At 33.1% G+C, this 15700-nt stretch overlaps 2 protein-coding genes across 5 annotated transcripts; one reads left to right on the top strand and one right to left on the bottom strand.

Annotated features, from left to right (window-relative positions):
* The first annotated feature begins 809 nt into the window (after nucleotides 1–809).
* On the top strand, nucleotides 810–8987 carry LOC107875645 (proteinaceous RNase P 2). 2 transcript variants are annotated; one of them, XR_001675851.2, is made up of 8 exons: nucleotides 821–1425; nucleotides 2384–2776; nucleotides 2907–3008; nucleotides 3117–3289; nucleotides 3629–3749; nucleotides 6100–6168; nucleotides 6869–7212; nucleotides 8544–8987. XR_001675851.2 is itself a non-coding variant. In XM_016722434.2 (7 exons), the coding sequence occupies exons 1-7, from the start codon at nucleotides 928–930 to the stop codon at nucleotides 7157–7159; spliced, it is 1647 nt and encodes a 548-aa protein (XP_016577920.1). In that variant the 5' UTR covers nucleotides 810–927; the 3' UTR covers nucleotides 7160–7408. The 2 variants fall into 2 exon arrangements, 1 of the variants encoding a protein (XP_016577920.1); XM_016722434.2 differs by lacking the exon at nucleotides 8544–8987 and having other exon boundaries at nucleotides 810–1425; nucleotides 6869–7408.
* On the bottom strand, nucleotides 7621–14547 carry LOC107875646 (fatty acyl-CoA reductase 3). Of its 3 annotated transcripts, none has more exons than XM_016722435.2 (10): nucleotides 14129–14547; nucleotides 13933–14036; nucleotides 10455–10657; nucleotides 10163–10263; nucleotides 9632–9824; nucleotides 9166–9327; nucleotides 8954–9035; nucleotides 8610–8879; nucleotides 8093–8220; nucleotides 7621–7961 (listed from the first exon to the last, which is right to left on the bottom strand). In XM_016722435.2, exons 1-10 carry the CDS (start codon nucleotides 14205–14207, stop codon nucleotides 7808–7810), a joined length of 1476 nt encoding a protein of 491 aa, XP_016577921.1. In that variant the 5' UTR covers nucleotides 14208–14547; the 3' UTR covers nucleotides 7621–7807. The 3 variants fall into 3 exon arrangements, with proteins under 3 accessions (XP_016577921.1, XP_047270012.1, XP_016577922.1); XM_016722436.2 differs by having other exon boundaries at nucleotides 7731–7961; nucleotides 8069–8220; XM_047414056.1 differs by lacking the exons at nucleotides 13933–14036; nucleotides 14129–14547 and adding an exon at nucleotides 13353–13538.
* Nucleotides 14548–15700: the final 1153 nt, after the last annotated feature.

Raw genomic sequence — 15700 nt, 5'->3', positions numbered from 1 at the left:
CATAATAAAGTGTATAACTAATGTAAGCGTTAGTTATACATAGGGTAATAGGATATATCAAACAAAATACTATTAATACATATTAAACTAATACATGCATTAAGTTTTCAATACACTCTACTAAACGACCTCTTAGTCATTTCGATGTGTTTGCGTTGGGTTGATGACTCTTGTTATATATTGTAGGTTATTAGCGTTGTGTCATTTGTTAGTTAGCATTATAATTTTTTTGCGTGTTTAATTTTTTGTATTTCTTAGTATTTAATTTTGATTGTATATTATTTTAATAAAAGATTTCTGAAAAATACCGCATGAGAGATTTTTGGTAGAGCCTTTTTTAAAAAACATAAAAAAATAGATTTATTAAGAATTACAAAATTAATTGACCTTAGGATTAGGATTGTGCAAATTAACTATTGAACCGAAAACTCAAACTTATAATTGAGTTATTGAATTAATGATTCGAATTATTAATTTAATGATTTAATTATTGATTTACTATTTAAAATTATTGGGTTATTATTTAATTTTTCATTGACCATTTTTATTAAGAGGTGAATTAATAATCCGATAGTATTTATTAGATTATAATTTTATCTATAATATATAAAGTATCCTAGTAAGAAGTTGAATCAAATGTTAGTAAAAAGTGAACAAAATGTTATTCAAATCTAAAGAATGAAATGTTATTGAAATGAGTTGAAATGGTTTTTGTGGGAGATCTTAAGAATTAACTCAAGAATCGAACCAACAATAATCAATAATTAATTAAATAATAATCAATTAATCAATATCTTAATAGTTGTTTATTGATCACAAATTAAAAAGCAATTAAAATTGATACCCTTAAACCCTCGCATCATTCCAAAACCCCAAACCCAAGTCTACTATTTCCCCCGCCGTTCGCCACCGTGTACAGCCGGAAAAATGGAAAAACCCAAAAAGAAGAAGAAAACCCTAACCCCAGAAATCCAATTCCGTTTAACCCTAGACAATTGCTCGAAAACCAAAGACCTTTCAACCGCAATCTCCTTATACGAATCATCTCTTTCAACAATCCGTTTTACCAATAACCATTTCAACTCATTTCTCTACATTTGCTCCAACGCCGTTTCGAACCCGTTAACTAAAACCGCTGCAATTGAATTTGGGTTTCGAGTATTTGAACAAATGGGTTTATGTAATGTGAGTCCTAATGAAGCTACTGTTACGGCGGTTGCTAGGTTGGCGGCGGCGAGTGGTGATGGTGATAAAGCGTTTGAGTTAGCTAAAGGAGTGGGGAAGAATGGGAAGTTGAGGACTTATGGTCCGGGTTTGTTTTGTTTTTGTGAAATGGGTGAGGCTGATAAGGCGTATGAAGTGGAGGAGCATATGAGGTTTATTGGGTTGCAGCTTGAGGAAGCTGAGCTTATTGGGTTGTTAAAGGTGATTTCTTTTTTGGCTTTGCATTGTCCCAGTTATTGTTAATTAACACAACACCTAAAGTATCCTGTTTTTTCGAGTTTCCGATTTGAACTATGGTGGTATTTCAGCTAGGAAAAAAGTAAACAATTGATAGTTGAGATGTGTTTTGATAAATAGATGGTGAGGTAGAAACTCACACGAGTGATAGTTCAGGTTTGGAACTCGAAAAATTGGATACTTTAGGTGCGTTTTTGACCCTTCACTCATAACTTAGAGCATATCAGTAATTTTGATTGTAAATTGTGATTCAAGATGTAGTCTTTTTTTCAGTGATTTGAGTTGCCAGCACTTTTGCTTCTATTAGTTTTGCTATCTGTAAATGTCTCTTGATTAGGTTGCGGTTCTGTAGGAGGGAAAGTTGTTTTACTTCTCAAATTAAAATGCGCCATGTAATTTGTTTGCGGGAAAGACCAATTTGGAAATTGATCAATGTTCAATGAGCTGTAATGTGTGGATTTTTATTTTATGTTTGTACACTTTTTTTCAACATATTGAATATTCAAATTAATGAACCCAAAATCCAAATAGAGGCTAGAGCACAATGGTTAAACATGATTCATATAGCTAATCTGAACTAGTTTTGCAAGTGCTTCGCATTTGTCCAAACTTTGTTCTGTTGGTTTGCTATCTATTAAATATCTCTGGGTTAGGTACTTGGGTTTCACTTCTGGATGTGGTTGGTTTGGGGGCGTCGGTAGGTTGTACTCTGCCTGAAGAGAAGGATGAACTTATATACTGATCGATAGGTCAACAAGATGTAATGTGCAGATTTTTGTTTAATCTTTGAATTTTAACCTTCAAATTATTCAGTCTAGGAATGAAATAGCTAAATAGAGTGGAATAATTATATAGGATTCATAGTGATGACCCCAACTATTTGGAATTGAGGCATAATTGTTGACTTTGCTTTTAAGTATAGGTGAGTGTGGAGAAAGATAAGGAAGAGAAGGTTTATCAGTATTTACATAAACTGAGAACGTCAATCAGGAGCATAAGTGAGTCGGCAGCAGAAATCATACAGAGTTGGTTTGGAGGGGAAATGGCAACTAAGGTGGGGTTACCCAATTGGGATATGGATCAGGTGAAAGAAGCAATTTTACAAAATGGGGGGGGATGGCATGGTCTTGGATGGCTTGGGAAGGGTAAATGGCTTGCACAGAGGTCCCAAATAGCTCCAGATGGGAGGTGTCTAACTTGTGGGGAACAGTTGGTTTGTGTTGATATTGACAGAGCAGAGACAGAAAGATTTGCGGAGTCAGTTGCTTCTTTGGCTATGGAAAGGGAAGTCCATTCCAATTTCAAAGAATTTCAGGTGAGAAAGTTATCTTTATTTTTTTCTTCGGATGTGGTTTTCCACAATTATTCTATTCAAACGTGACATATATGCTGTGTCTCTCAAGTATTTCTGAGTTTCTTGCCTAACTTCTCCTAGAATGGTGTAGGACTGGTTGGAAAAGCATTCAGATTATGATGCTGTAGTGGACGCAGCAAATGTTGGGCTCTATCAGCAGAACTTTGCTGAGGGTGGATTTAGTATTCCACAGGTTGATAATATTAAGTTTGCTATTTATTGCCTTTCATTTGTTTTTTCCACTTAATGTTGTTAAAACAGCTATTTGACTCATGTTCCATCCTATATTGCAATAGAGCAGCTTGTTACTGCTGTGAAAGAATTGCATAGCAGGAGCAACAAGTGGCCACTGGTTATATTACACAATAAGCGTGTTCATGCACTTCTTGAGAATGCTGGCTATAGAGAGTTGCTTGAAGAGTGGATAAATGAAAAGATACTTTACGGAACACCTTTTGGATCCAATGATGACTGGTATGAGCTGAAGACTGTTTGAACTTCTCTTTCTCCTTTTCATTAGGATTGTTTTTAAAGTATTCTAATGATCAAAGGAAAATTGAATACAGAAATGTTATATCACATTGATTTATTTTACCTTTAACACTTCACCTTTTACATTTTTGAGAACTGTTGTAGTCATCATTTATCTTGCTTTTCTTGTAGCTCCAGTGAGAATTTGAAACATTTAATTTTTAACTTGTGAAGTGATAAAATGCCTCTATTCTTGTCCGTTCGACTGGTCATATGATTTGAATATTATTTCCAGCTTTCTCAGTAAATCTATACTATCTGACATCGTGCAATATGACATAGGTATTGGCTTTATGCAGCAGTGAAACATAAGTGTTTGCTCGTGACAAATGATGAAATGAGAGATCACATCTTTGAGCTCCTGGGTAGCAGCTTTTTCGCCAGATGGAAAGAAAGACATCAGGTTCAATTGCTTAATGAAATTATTTCAGATATTAATTTCATTCTTTACAGTCATGTTTTGGATGCATTCTTGAAATATACTTATTGTAACTTTTGTTTTCATATTTTTCCTATAATTGAACTCCATCAGTTCTTCCTCTGGTGCCTAAAGTGAAGAGCTTTAGCATATCATGCCATCTGTAGCAGTCTTAAGCAACTTGTTTGGTGTCTTGGTGTTTTAATCTTCTGAATTGTCATGAAGTAGTTTTTTTTATTTGTTTTCTTTTCACTGGGTTATTCCTCTTTTTCTGTTGGAGTGACCAAACTTTTAACTTTAGGTGAAAATGTCTCCACATACTTGGTTACCTTTTTAGCTGAGAGGTGGATAAATGCTAGAAATGAACTTCACAGTTTTTTCGATAATTATTGAACTGTAGTGTCGAACGTGAGTTGAGAACCAAAGTATGCCACCAAACTAAAAAAATTACCAAAATATGTCATATATTTAAAATAGCACCAAAATATGCTTAACTCACAATTTTTGTGAGTTATGCACAAAAATTTTAACGGCAGCCAACAAACATCGTCAACTTTTTTTGGAAAGTGTATAACTCACAAAAATTGTGAGTTATTCATTTTATTTTAACATAACTCATAAAAATTGTGAGTTGTGTTAAACAATAAAGCACTTTCCCAATCTTCACCTTTACGCGATTGAGATTCAAAAGATTCAAAGAACCCTACCCCAATTTCAACTGGTCCCGATTGAGATTCAAAAGATTCAAAGAACCCTACCCCAATTTCAACTGGTCCCCCCCTTTGTCCATCGATTGTGCTTCAAAACCATACAAAGTCGACGATTCTCCACTGCCCCCCCCCCCCCTTTCCAACACAAATTGTTGATTATTAATCATTCAACAGGTATTTTTCAATGTTTTTATTTATTTTTTAATGTTCAACTGAGGCATTACGTTTAATTGAAAAATGATATATTATGAATCTTGAAATGATATGAGTTTAGATTTGATGTGGGGTTGCGGTTTTCCTTTTTCGGGACTGTTGAATCCACTTGTTGACGAGGACTATTAGTCGTTCTCCATGATTGCAAATAAATCTTTTTTGCGAAAACCATGCCATGATTGTAACAACTGCAGACACACACACATAGAAAAAAGAAGATAGATGTAGATTTGTCCTTAAAGCAGAACATGATCCATGTAAACATCTATATACAATGCTTTAACCATGCAGGGAGCTGATGCCAACGCCTTATTAAAGACTCGGCAATAACTAAAGATACTCACCGATTACAATCAATAATTCCACAACAATAACAAAAATATAAAATGGCCCCACACGGCACATTTCAACAAAACAAAGATTGCACACAAGATGTTAATCACATATAAATAAGACTGCACACGCCACACAATCCAATATAACATAAAGGAAAGCCGCAACCCCACATCAAATTTAAACTCATATCACTTCAAGATTCATATATATCATTTTTCAATTGAACGTAATACCTCAGTTGAGTATTAAAAAATAAATAAAAACATTGAAAAATACCTGTTGAATGATTAATAATCAACAATTTGTGTTGGAAAAGGGGGGACCAGTGGAGAATCATCGACTTTGTATGGTTTTGAAGCACAATCGATGGATAAAGGGGGGACCAGTTGAAATTGGGGTAGGGTTCTTTGAATCTCAATCGCGTAAAGGTGAAGATTGGGAAAGTGCTTTATTGTTTAACACATAACTCACAATTTTTGTGAGTTATCTTAAAATAAAACTGATAACTCACAAAAATTGTGAGTTATGTTAAAATAAAATTGATAACTCGCAATTTTTGTGAGTTATACACTTTATGAAAAAAGTTGACGATGTTTGTTGGTTGCCATTAAAATTTTTGTGTATAACTCACAAATATTGTGAGTTAAGCATATTTTGGTTCTATTTTAAATATATGACATATTTTAGTAATTTTTTTAGTTTGGTGGCATACTTTGGTTCTCAACTCGTCGAAAGTACACTTTAGTGGCTGAAACAGGAATATTTTTCAGAACTATTTTATCCATTTATTCAACGAATGAATGAATATTAGATAAGGTCTTATCTATGTCATAAAGTCTTCAAAAATTGTTTCGGGCACTCATTCATTTATTTAGTCTTTACCTTTTAGGTGAGATTGTCTCTAGGCTCTCTTTCTCTCATAATTTGTCTGTAGGCTTTTTATGTGCTCTCCTCTTATAATGCATATAGTTAGTGGTAAATTGTTGTATGGCGTTTCAGCTGGGTAATTTATTAGGTGATGTCTCTTGGAAAAAAGGAATAATTTTGACAAGTTGATGTATCTTGGTAATTTGTAGGTCAAGTACACTTTTGTTAAAGGGGAGATTAAACTTTTGATGCCACCCACATATTCTGTTGTCATTCAGGTAAACTCTATCTTGCTCTCATTCCCTTCTAAACTGTGTTCAGCATCTCGATTATGTCTTCTTTTCGTGTCTCCGATTTTTCGGTTAATGTCTATATGCATTTTCTTGGTATTTGGGGAGTTGGGGGGGGAACAAATTGAGTGTGCTGAGTTTCGTCCGATCTTGAGGTCAGATGGTAATCTAAGAGAAATATCTATAGCGTATAGATATAGGCTTTCACTGCATATGATCCAGACTACAACGTGATTGAAGCTTGATCAAGTGGTTTGAAAGGGCCGTGTTGCGTAGAGGAAGCTATACAGTTCTTTTTGTCTTTTTACCAAATATAAAAAAGTGACAAGTTTCTTTGTTGTGGATTAGTGAGTTGAAATAATTAAGGTTGTCTTACTATTGCTACCTCACTTAAACGTATCAATACTTCTGTCAATTCTTGGGACTTCTATATTTTTCCTCAACTTGCATCTTATTGCATAGTGGATATCCCTTTACAAATTTATGCGACATAACTTTAAATTGTTTGGACTAGTAAACGAAAAATGATCTATTATGAACTTATATATAGAAAAGGATCTATTATGGCCTATTGATTAATTCCCAGTGACATGTCTATCTATAGTTTGAGTTTTCAGCTAATGTGATAATCTGCTAGTATTGTAGTCTTTGGATATTTACATCTCATATTATTATACATATATCTCAGGAATCCGGGAAAGGGTCGTGGCATGTGCCTCTGGCGGGTGAGGTCGTTGAGGAGTCTTCAAGGACTTGGCTCTGCATCACCAGACAAGCTTCATGTGAATCCGACAATAAACTACATGCAAGCGTAGTAGAAGCTTCTCGAGTTAGTGAACTCGATCAAATTGCAGCCCCTTGCCATTCAGATAGTTTTACAAATCAGAATGGCGGCTTAAATGGATGTTCCGGTTTGGCTGGTAAGAGGAAAGAGAGGTCCCCATCTCCATCTCCATCTGACACCAGTCTACAATCTTGAAAATTTGAAGGTGATACCTTTTCAGAACCTTGCCCAACTGCATGCATTACCAGGTTATGGCGCTCAACTGTTTCCTTGCGGAGCTAATTTTTGTTTTCCTTTCTAAATTTATGAACTGAAAGAGATTTACTGTTGTCTGTGTTCCTCAAACGATCATATTAAGATTTATCGTTCATTAATTTAGTTGAGATGTCAAAGTTGAAACATTCGCAATATAATTGCCAGACAGCGATACATGTCTTCATCACCTATCTTTTTTCCTTTACCTGTTACAATTCGGTTCTTTAGTTTCTGCAAATTTGTGTTGGCATCCCAAGTTTTTCCATGTCGAGGTTAGTCGTCCGTTCTTGAATGCAAGGAGGATGTTTTGTCTGAAGAGTTTGCGGACGCATGTTTAAGAATGATTTAGACATTAAAATATGTGAATTACTTGTAATAAAGGAGAAGACAGTGGAAAAGAATTTCGTATAAATAGATGTGCTTTCAATTGAAATGCATAGTCTTCTATAGGATGATCAATTCTTTAATGTGTCCCTGAGGATACAACAATTTAAAATGGATAAGTTGAAAATGATAAGCAACAAAGGATAACAATCCACGTAGAAATATAAATTATTTTAATAGGAAATACAGTTTTTTTTTTTTTTTTCACTTAATTACATATTTAGATATCGCAGGAATGTGAATGTTCAGAAAATAGTCTTCCCAGTCGATGCTCTTGGGATTGAAATTGAACATGTCTATTTCAATACCAGACTCCTTCGCTGCCCTACGTAACTTTTCTGTGTTCATGTCATCATATCTGTCAAAGAAAATTCCAAGATTATTGTATACACCGTGAGAGGGATTGATTACAATACATAAAGACGAGTTTAACTTGTATATACTAAGCAGCGTAATAAATTAGACCTTATAGAGATGTATTTTACTTACATTCCTTCGAAGAATAAATAGGGCGCATAAAGATCTATCAACCGCATCACAAATTTGATTTTCCGGTCAAGCTCCAAATATTTGGCTTGAAAGAATTGGCAGAGTAGTGTGTTAACTACTTCTAATCCCTGTAGAACACCACTTCTTGTTAATCACATAATAGAAGAATTTCCCTGTAGCAACATAATATGGTAGCCTCCTCTCCTCTCCCGATTAGTAGCGGTATCTTTTAGTATTCTCGTAATTTCTTATTCTTCAATGTGTATTATTGTCAGTTGTTTCATTTGTCTTGTATTTTGATATTTCGCTGTCATATTTTCTTGCAACCCTGCTTCCCTAACTTCTCTTTTAAGCCAAGGGTCTATCGGAAACAACCTCTCTACCCTAGCTTGGTAGGGTAAGGTTTGTGTACATCCTACTCTTCTCAAACTGTACTTTTGGTATGACACAGTGTACGCTGTTGTAATTGAGAAAGAGCATACATGTTTGTTGTGGGAACAAGTGAAGGTGAACAAACCTTTAAAGGAAGCAAGTAACGAAGAGCCATGTATCTGCGAAAGCTATCCATGCTGCTCAGGACATTAACTTTGCCAACAATGACTGGTTTCCCTTGCTTGTCGATATATGGATGATTGCTGAAGTGATGGAATGCATACTCCTGAAGCCATGTAAACTCTATTGGATGTGACACTGACGTTCCAACATGGTATATCATTTGACTCCCTCTTTGGCCTGCCTGAGCTACCATTGTTACTATCATCGCATTCACCACCATATCTGCTGGAATCTGCACATAGTTAAATTCTGTTATTCGAGCATATTGATATTGAGACATCGTTACTTGTGTAAGCATTTACTTACTACGTCAATAATGGAATCAGGGTTGCCGACGAAACATGTTATTTTTCCTTTACCGTATCCAACTGCCAAACTATCAACGGTTCTGCATGCCCCAAATGAACAAGACTTAATCATATAGTATTTTTGAGCAACCATTTTGATGTAACAAGAAAAAAAAAAGAAAAAGATAGCAGCTGAGTATTTTTCTTTCTTTTATCAATATATATGTATACCTTATGCCTTCAACCCAACCAGGGAAGGGTTCTTGGAAAGTACTAGTAACGATGGTAGGACGAAAGATGACAAGAGGCACATCTTCTTTCAACTCTCCCAACAACATCTCTGCTAATGCCTTCGTGAATACATAGGGATTGGGCCATCCAAACTTTCTTGATCTTCATAAATCAAAGGTCATCTCTATACGTTAGTGAAAATTCGAGATTTGAAGCTTATAAATTTCTACAACAATTTCATATTAATGTTGCAAAAGTTACTAGGTTCACCGCGAAATATGTGGTAGATTATATATATATTTAACTAGACCTCTAGATCCTCTCTGTGTTTGTTATTTGGGGGAAGGGGACCAAAGGAGAAGAGTACGATAAAGCTTATCCAATGATAGGTGAAGACATATGTCATGTATTTATTGAATCAATTTAAACATCGGGTGCGAGTAAATTTACAGTGAGGGAATAATACCTTGCAAGGCCAAGCTCCTTCATGGTTGATGTAATAGTTTCTTCAGATGAACCCTCAAATTTGAGCTGCTTCAATGTTTCCTCAATCACTTTCTTCTCTGTATGAATATCTAGTCCTGATGTACCATTCAAGGTCTCACCCAACTTATAGGGTGTTTCCAATATCAGCCCTGTCTTTTCCCCTGATACATATGCTAAGCAAATACAAAAATAATGTCATTTATGAAATCAACCATCAAAGTAGAGTAATTATATTAATCTCTAGCTTTCATAATTACACATTTTCATTATTTGGTTTAAAATAAACTCATAATTCGAAGATCGACAACAACAACAACATATCCAATATATTCCCACCAACTGGGGTTTGAGGAGGGTAAAGTGTACGCAGTCCATACCACTACCTCAGATGTGAGAAAGAGATGTTTCCAATAGACCCCCGACTCAAAATAAAACAATCGAGACAATCAATAGTAAAATAACACTTTGAAGATACGGGGACTAAATAAAAAATGAGGTGGAAGGTACTAACCAGTCGATACGTGTAGAAGGACCTTTAATTTACTACACTTTTTGGCAAAGTTGAGTACGTTTATAGCTCCAAATGTATTGAGCCCCAAGGATACATCATATCTAAAAAAAAATTGAAAATTTGTAAAACAAAATTATACACTGATCAATTCACATATATCTTGAAAGTGGATTTAACTTTGTACATTTCTTTACCCTATCGTTACTATTTAATCAATTATAACAAGTTATCCGTCTTATTTAATAATTTCACTTATTATAAACAGTTATTAAAAGGACTTGGTGGTACATACCTTTCATCAAAATTAGTAGTTGCAGCTAAGTTAACAACAACTTCTACTTCCCTCCACATTTCTTCCACCAAATTAGTGTCTTTGACCCCCAAGTTCTCAAATGTGATATCACCACGTATAATTGTGGTCCTTTGTGCGATAAAAGTATTCAGATTTGCCCCATGTTTTTCCCTTAGAATCTTGAACAAGTCCTTTTCCACAGCCTGTTAATTAAAAGATGGAATTGACTTACATTTATGTAGTTGTACAAAAATACAATTTCCAAATTATTATAAATACTAGAGATGCATGTTACTGTAGCATCTGCTTTAGTAATTGTGCTTCCATGTACTAGTGGACTTACCTTTTTTCATCTGCTTTTAATTGTATTTCTAAGTAATGAAAATATAAGGGGTTTGTTCATTAATTAGTGAAATGGGCTCTCAAGAAAAGATATTGACGGGGTATTGATACTTATGTCCTTATTTTGTACTGGCCTTTATAAACTTAGGTCTTTCATAATAAAAAAGAAATTTATGGGGAATAAGCATATATTTTCGTATAATACCATTCTCTTAAGGTAAGGGATTGTATAAACACTAGGCAGTACTTCAGTTGGTAGGGGCAACCAACCCATGCTAAGGGTAATTTGTGCCATTTTTTTGGAAATTGACCAAATGTGTACGAGTATATTAAATGTAATTGAATGAGTGCCCATCCTATTAGGGCACTCATGTAATTAAATGTACGAGTATATTTATTTGCTGAAAAGACAACAACAAATAAATAAGATCAGTAAATTCAACCAAAAACGATACTCCCTCCGTCCCAAATTATCCGTCCTAAATTTCTTAATTTGATATTCTATTTTACTTGTCTTTTTTCATTAATCAAGACAAGATAATTTTTTTTTTCATGTTTTACCTTTTGCATTAATTACTTTTTATTCAAATTAAAATGTAAACATCATTTAATAGGGGTACTATGATAAACTAGGCATGTTATTAATTATTTTTCTTAATCAATGTGTCATCTTAATTTGGGGATGGGTAATTTGGGACGGAGGGAGTAGATTCTTTTTTTTTTAAGTAACAAGGGTGTTTCTTCTTATTAAACAGAGTTTTTTCTTTTAAGTTCAAATTTGAATGTACTGACATTGTCAAAAATATTCACCATTGAATAACTTACAAGGAAATTGTATATTTCCTCCGTTTTAAATAAAATGACCTACTTTTTTTTTAGTCAATTTAAAAAAAAAAGACCTCTTTTCTTTTTTGTCAATACTTTAATTTCAATTTTTCACATGACATATTTAGAATCACAAGATTAAAGGACATTTTGATATATTTGACACAACTTTAATTTAAGGCCACAAGATTCAAAAGTCATTCTTTATTTTCTTAAACTTTGTATCAAGTCAAAGTATGTCATTCTTTTTAAAACGGAGGAAGTAACTTATAAGTGAACCTTATGGGAGGTATTGGTTGATAATCAAAGGCGGAGCCAGGATTTTAAGTAAGGGGGGTCAATATTAAAAAAAAACTAAGTCAAAGGAGATTCAACACCTACTATAACCACATAAAAAATAACTTTAATCATGTATAAATAATATATTTTTTCGTCGAAGGGGGTTCGGATGAACCCCTAAAGAGGGCTGGCTCCGCTTCTATTGATAACCTAGTAAAATTAGAAAAATGATAGTGTGTGTGAGTATATATTACAATACGCAGTGGCAGATCTAGAATTTAAGGATTGTGAGTGCTTAAAAAAATAAAAAACTGAAAAAAGTAAAAAATTGCCTTAGTGAGGTTCGAACCCAAGATGCCCCTTCTAATAAAGAAGTTTAAGATCAATCTACATATCAATGCATCCAATCGACTTTGTATTTTAGCAGGTGCTTTTATATCTATTTTTCTATATTTTCTATATAATTATTTCTATTTCACGTCGAATTTATTAGATGACGGAGCACTCCGGGAAATAATGTAGGTCCGCCCCTGCCTTGTTACCGCCACACTTTCAACAATCATTTGCAACTCACTTTTCAACTTATAACTCGTGTCTCATTTGATTCTTTACTTTTCTCTCTTGCTCCCTCCCTAAATATAATAAGGTAGAAGTAAGAACATACACACTCATTTATATATTAAATTAATATTTTTTATCATAATTAAGTAAATATATATTAATTAATTATAATTAAGTAATATAAACGCTAAATTCAAATACAATTCAAATACATGATATGTTTGTACTGACAAATTTATTTGTATTGATATTTATGTCAATGTAATAGATACAATATGGCAAGTGTTTATATCCACATTTTGACATCTAAACATGATTAATAGCAAGTATTTTTGCCCCACTAAAAACACTTCACTATATACTCCCTCGGTCCCATTTTTACCTGTCCCAAGGACAAATTAACTTGGCACATTGATTAAGAAAAATAATTAATAACATGATTAATTTATCATAGTATCTCTATTGAATGATGTTTACATTTTAATCTGAAGAAAAAGTAATTAATGCAAAGGGTAAAACATGGAGAAAAAAATTATCTCTTCTTGATTTGTGAAAAATGACAAGTAAAATGAGAAATCAAATTAGAAAATTTGGGACAATTAAAATGGGACGGAGGGATGAGTAAATTAACATAATTTGATGAAGTTCCGTATATGAATAAATGCCTACCAATAATACTACTACAATAGTTTCCAATTCCAACGTTTTAGGTTTTCACCAACGATGAACTTCTAACTTAAAAAGTAATTTCATGTTGGAAAACAGAATGATAAAAGATTTTGTGAAAACTTTTCAACAATCTGAACGTATTTCATTTTGCAGAGCTAAAAATAAACTAGTTCCTTTTGGTTTATTAGTAGAGAAGATCCCATTTAGTCAATCAGTTCAAACCTCAACATTGTGCGAGTAATTCGGATTCGCGCCGCGTAGGGCTCATTCGGGTGGAAACGCTTCCTATCAAGGATTTTTCTATACCCAAAGCTCGAATCCGAGAAATCTGATTAAGGAAGGAGCAGCCCCATCCACTGCACCACATCCTTTGGTGGTAACCTCAACATTTTCAACACAATGTGTAGATAAATACATGAAAAAAAAAAAACTTCAAAAAAAAATAATTTTAAACTTATAATTCAAAAGGATAGCTATAATTAATGAGCTCAATCGTAAAAATTTAAAAGCTCAGTATGTAAAAATTTAGATGGTGAATCCACCTCTTCAACATCTTATCCTTTTACAAATTCTGGATCTACTCGTGATGGTCCCCTTCTCCTTTACATGGTGTTTGGTAATTATCATCTCATGAAGAATATTTTTTTGGGTTGAATTAAGTTCAATGTCCATTTTCTAAATCATCAGGTATATATCTGGATAACGACCTTTCATTTATTTATTTTTTTCATATAAACTTGAAAATAAAGGAGATGAAATTTTTTTTTTCATGAATTCAAACGAACTACGTATTAGTGTGTACCTCAGTGTTGAAACGCTGCAAGGCTGCATTGTTATCTTGAGCTCTTAAAAGCAAATATAGCTTCTTCACATTTGGTTGTACTCTGAGTATCTTCTCCACAAAAACTGCAAAAAGAAAGAATTAGAAAATTTTAAACACCCCATTAATTAAGATTAAGAGATGGAATCACAAGAAGATGAAGAGAATATTTAAGTACTTTTTGCAATAAAGCCAGTAGCACCAGTAACAAGAATTGATCTATTCTCAAGAAACTTGAGAACACTTGCTAACTCCATTATTGTATATATATCAAGTACTATAGGAGAGAAAGACAAGAAATATTTTTTCGATTAGTATAGAAATAGAAGTAGCCAGGAGAAATCACAACAGAGCAAATTTAGAAATAGGGTGCATTTATTTTATGTAGTGTAGCACTTCTAGGGGCACACAAATACTCATAGTGTAGATGACACAAATTGGTTGGAGTGCACGAAATTAAAGTTGTTGATAAATTTCTTTGGTAGATTGGAAAAACTAATGCTACTAAAAGTTTTTATTTTTTTTTCCTTTTTCTTTTGGGTGATATAATATTAAGGTATGGTGGAGGGGAAACTGATCCAACTTTTATGGATTCTGTCTAATTTGTTGTGCCTATTTATAGCTTTTCCCACCGTGCTTCTTTCTATTTTTTGGGTCAAACTTGTCAACTTTACTATGCTAAAATAGATCTCAATTTTTACTTGTTCAATTTATAAAATCCACAAATAAACTTTAGTCTCAAATTAATTCATACCCAAACTTCTACGTTAGTCTAACCTACCGTATAGAAAATTTTTAAAATGAATAAATATTAGGGTGTAGCCAATTCTGTTATTTTTGGGTAAGATGTTATATGAAATTAGATGGTGCTTGTTTGTACAAATAGGTTATATTTGTGTAGCTATTTAGAAATGAGTTTAAGTTTTATGCATCGTCAATACATAAAAAATTCAATACTATCAACTAACTTGACCTGCTATTACAGGTTATCCAATTATTTACATAAAAATTAAAAAAAGAAAAAATTAAGTAACCTGCAATAGCAAGTCAAGATCACCTGATACTGTAATTCTTTAGAAATAGTTCAATGTGCTTTCACAACTTGCTTTAGTCATTGTTTCTTTTTGCTCCTTTTAAGTTTTAATGAAAACATAGTGTTGGTGGAAGTAGTCATTTTTACTTGTCAAATTATTTCAAAAATAGAATTTATTTTTATTTGTTTTTTTAACATATTAAGAAAAAATATTTATTTTTCTTATATTTTATTCTTAGCATTAGTTACTTATTTTTCAGATGATTTTCCAAAACTTCGTACTCCTTCGTTTCAAAATGGTTGATCATTGTTGACTTGGCACCCCCTATTAGGGGTTTATTTTACCAAATTAGTCTTATAAAATATGTTTTGAAAATATAAATTTAAGTATATAATGATAGGAGTAGTATTGAAAGAATACAATAAAAATCTCTTGATTTCACTACGGGGCCAACTAAATTGAAATAAATATTTTTAGAAAGAAGACAATTATTTTAATACAAAGAAAGTACTAAACATCAACTAATACGGTAACATACTCATATTAATGATTGTTTTTTATGAAGCATGCAAAACTAAAGTGGATAAGTAAAAATAAACGGCAGACTGTTATCTCTATATAACATCTGTTGATTATGAATTCTTACATTCTCTTTCAAGTTTAATTTGCTCAAATGACAAGTATATTTTAAGTTTTTCACACGTATGGTTAAACTA

This window comes from Capsicum annuum, chromosome 6 (assembly GCF_002878395.1).
Source record: "Capsicum annuum cultivar UCD-10X-F1 chromosome 6, UCD10Xv1.1, whole genome shotgun sequence".
Taxonomy (NCBI): domain Eukaryota; kingdom Viridiplantae; phylum Streptophyta; class Magnoliopsida; order Solanales; family Solanaceae; genus Capsicum; species Capsicum annuum.
Note: the sequence above shows the minus strand (reverse complement) of the source record. Positions and strands in the feature narration are given on the sequence as shown.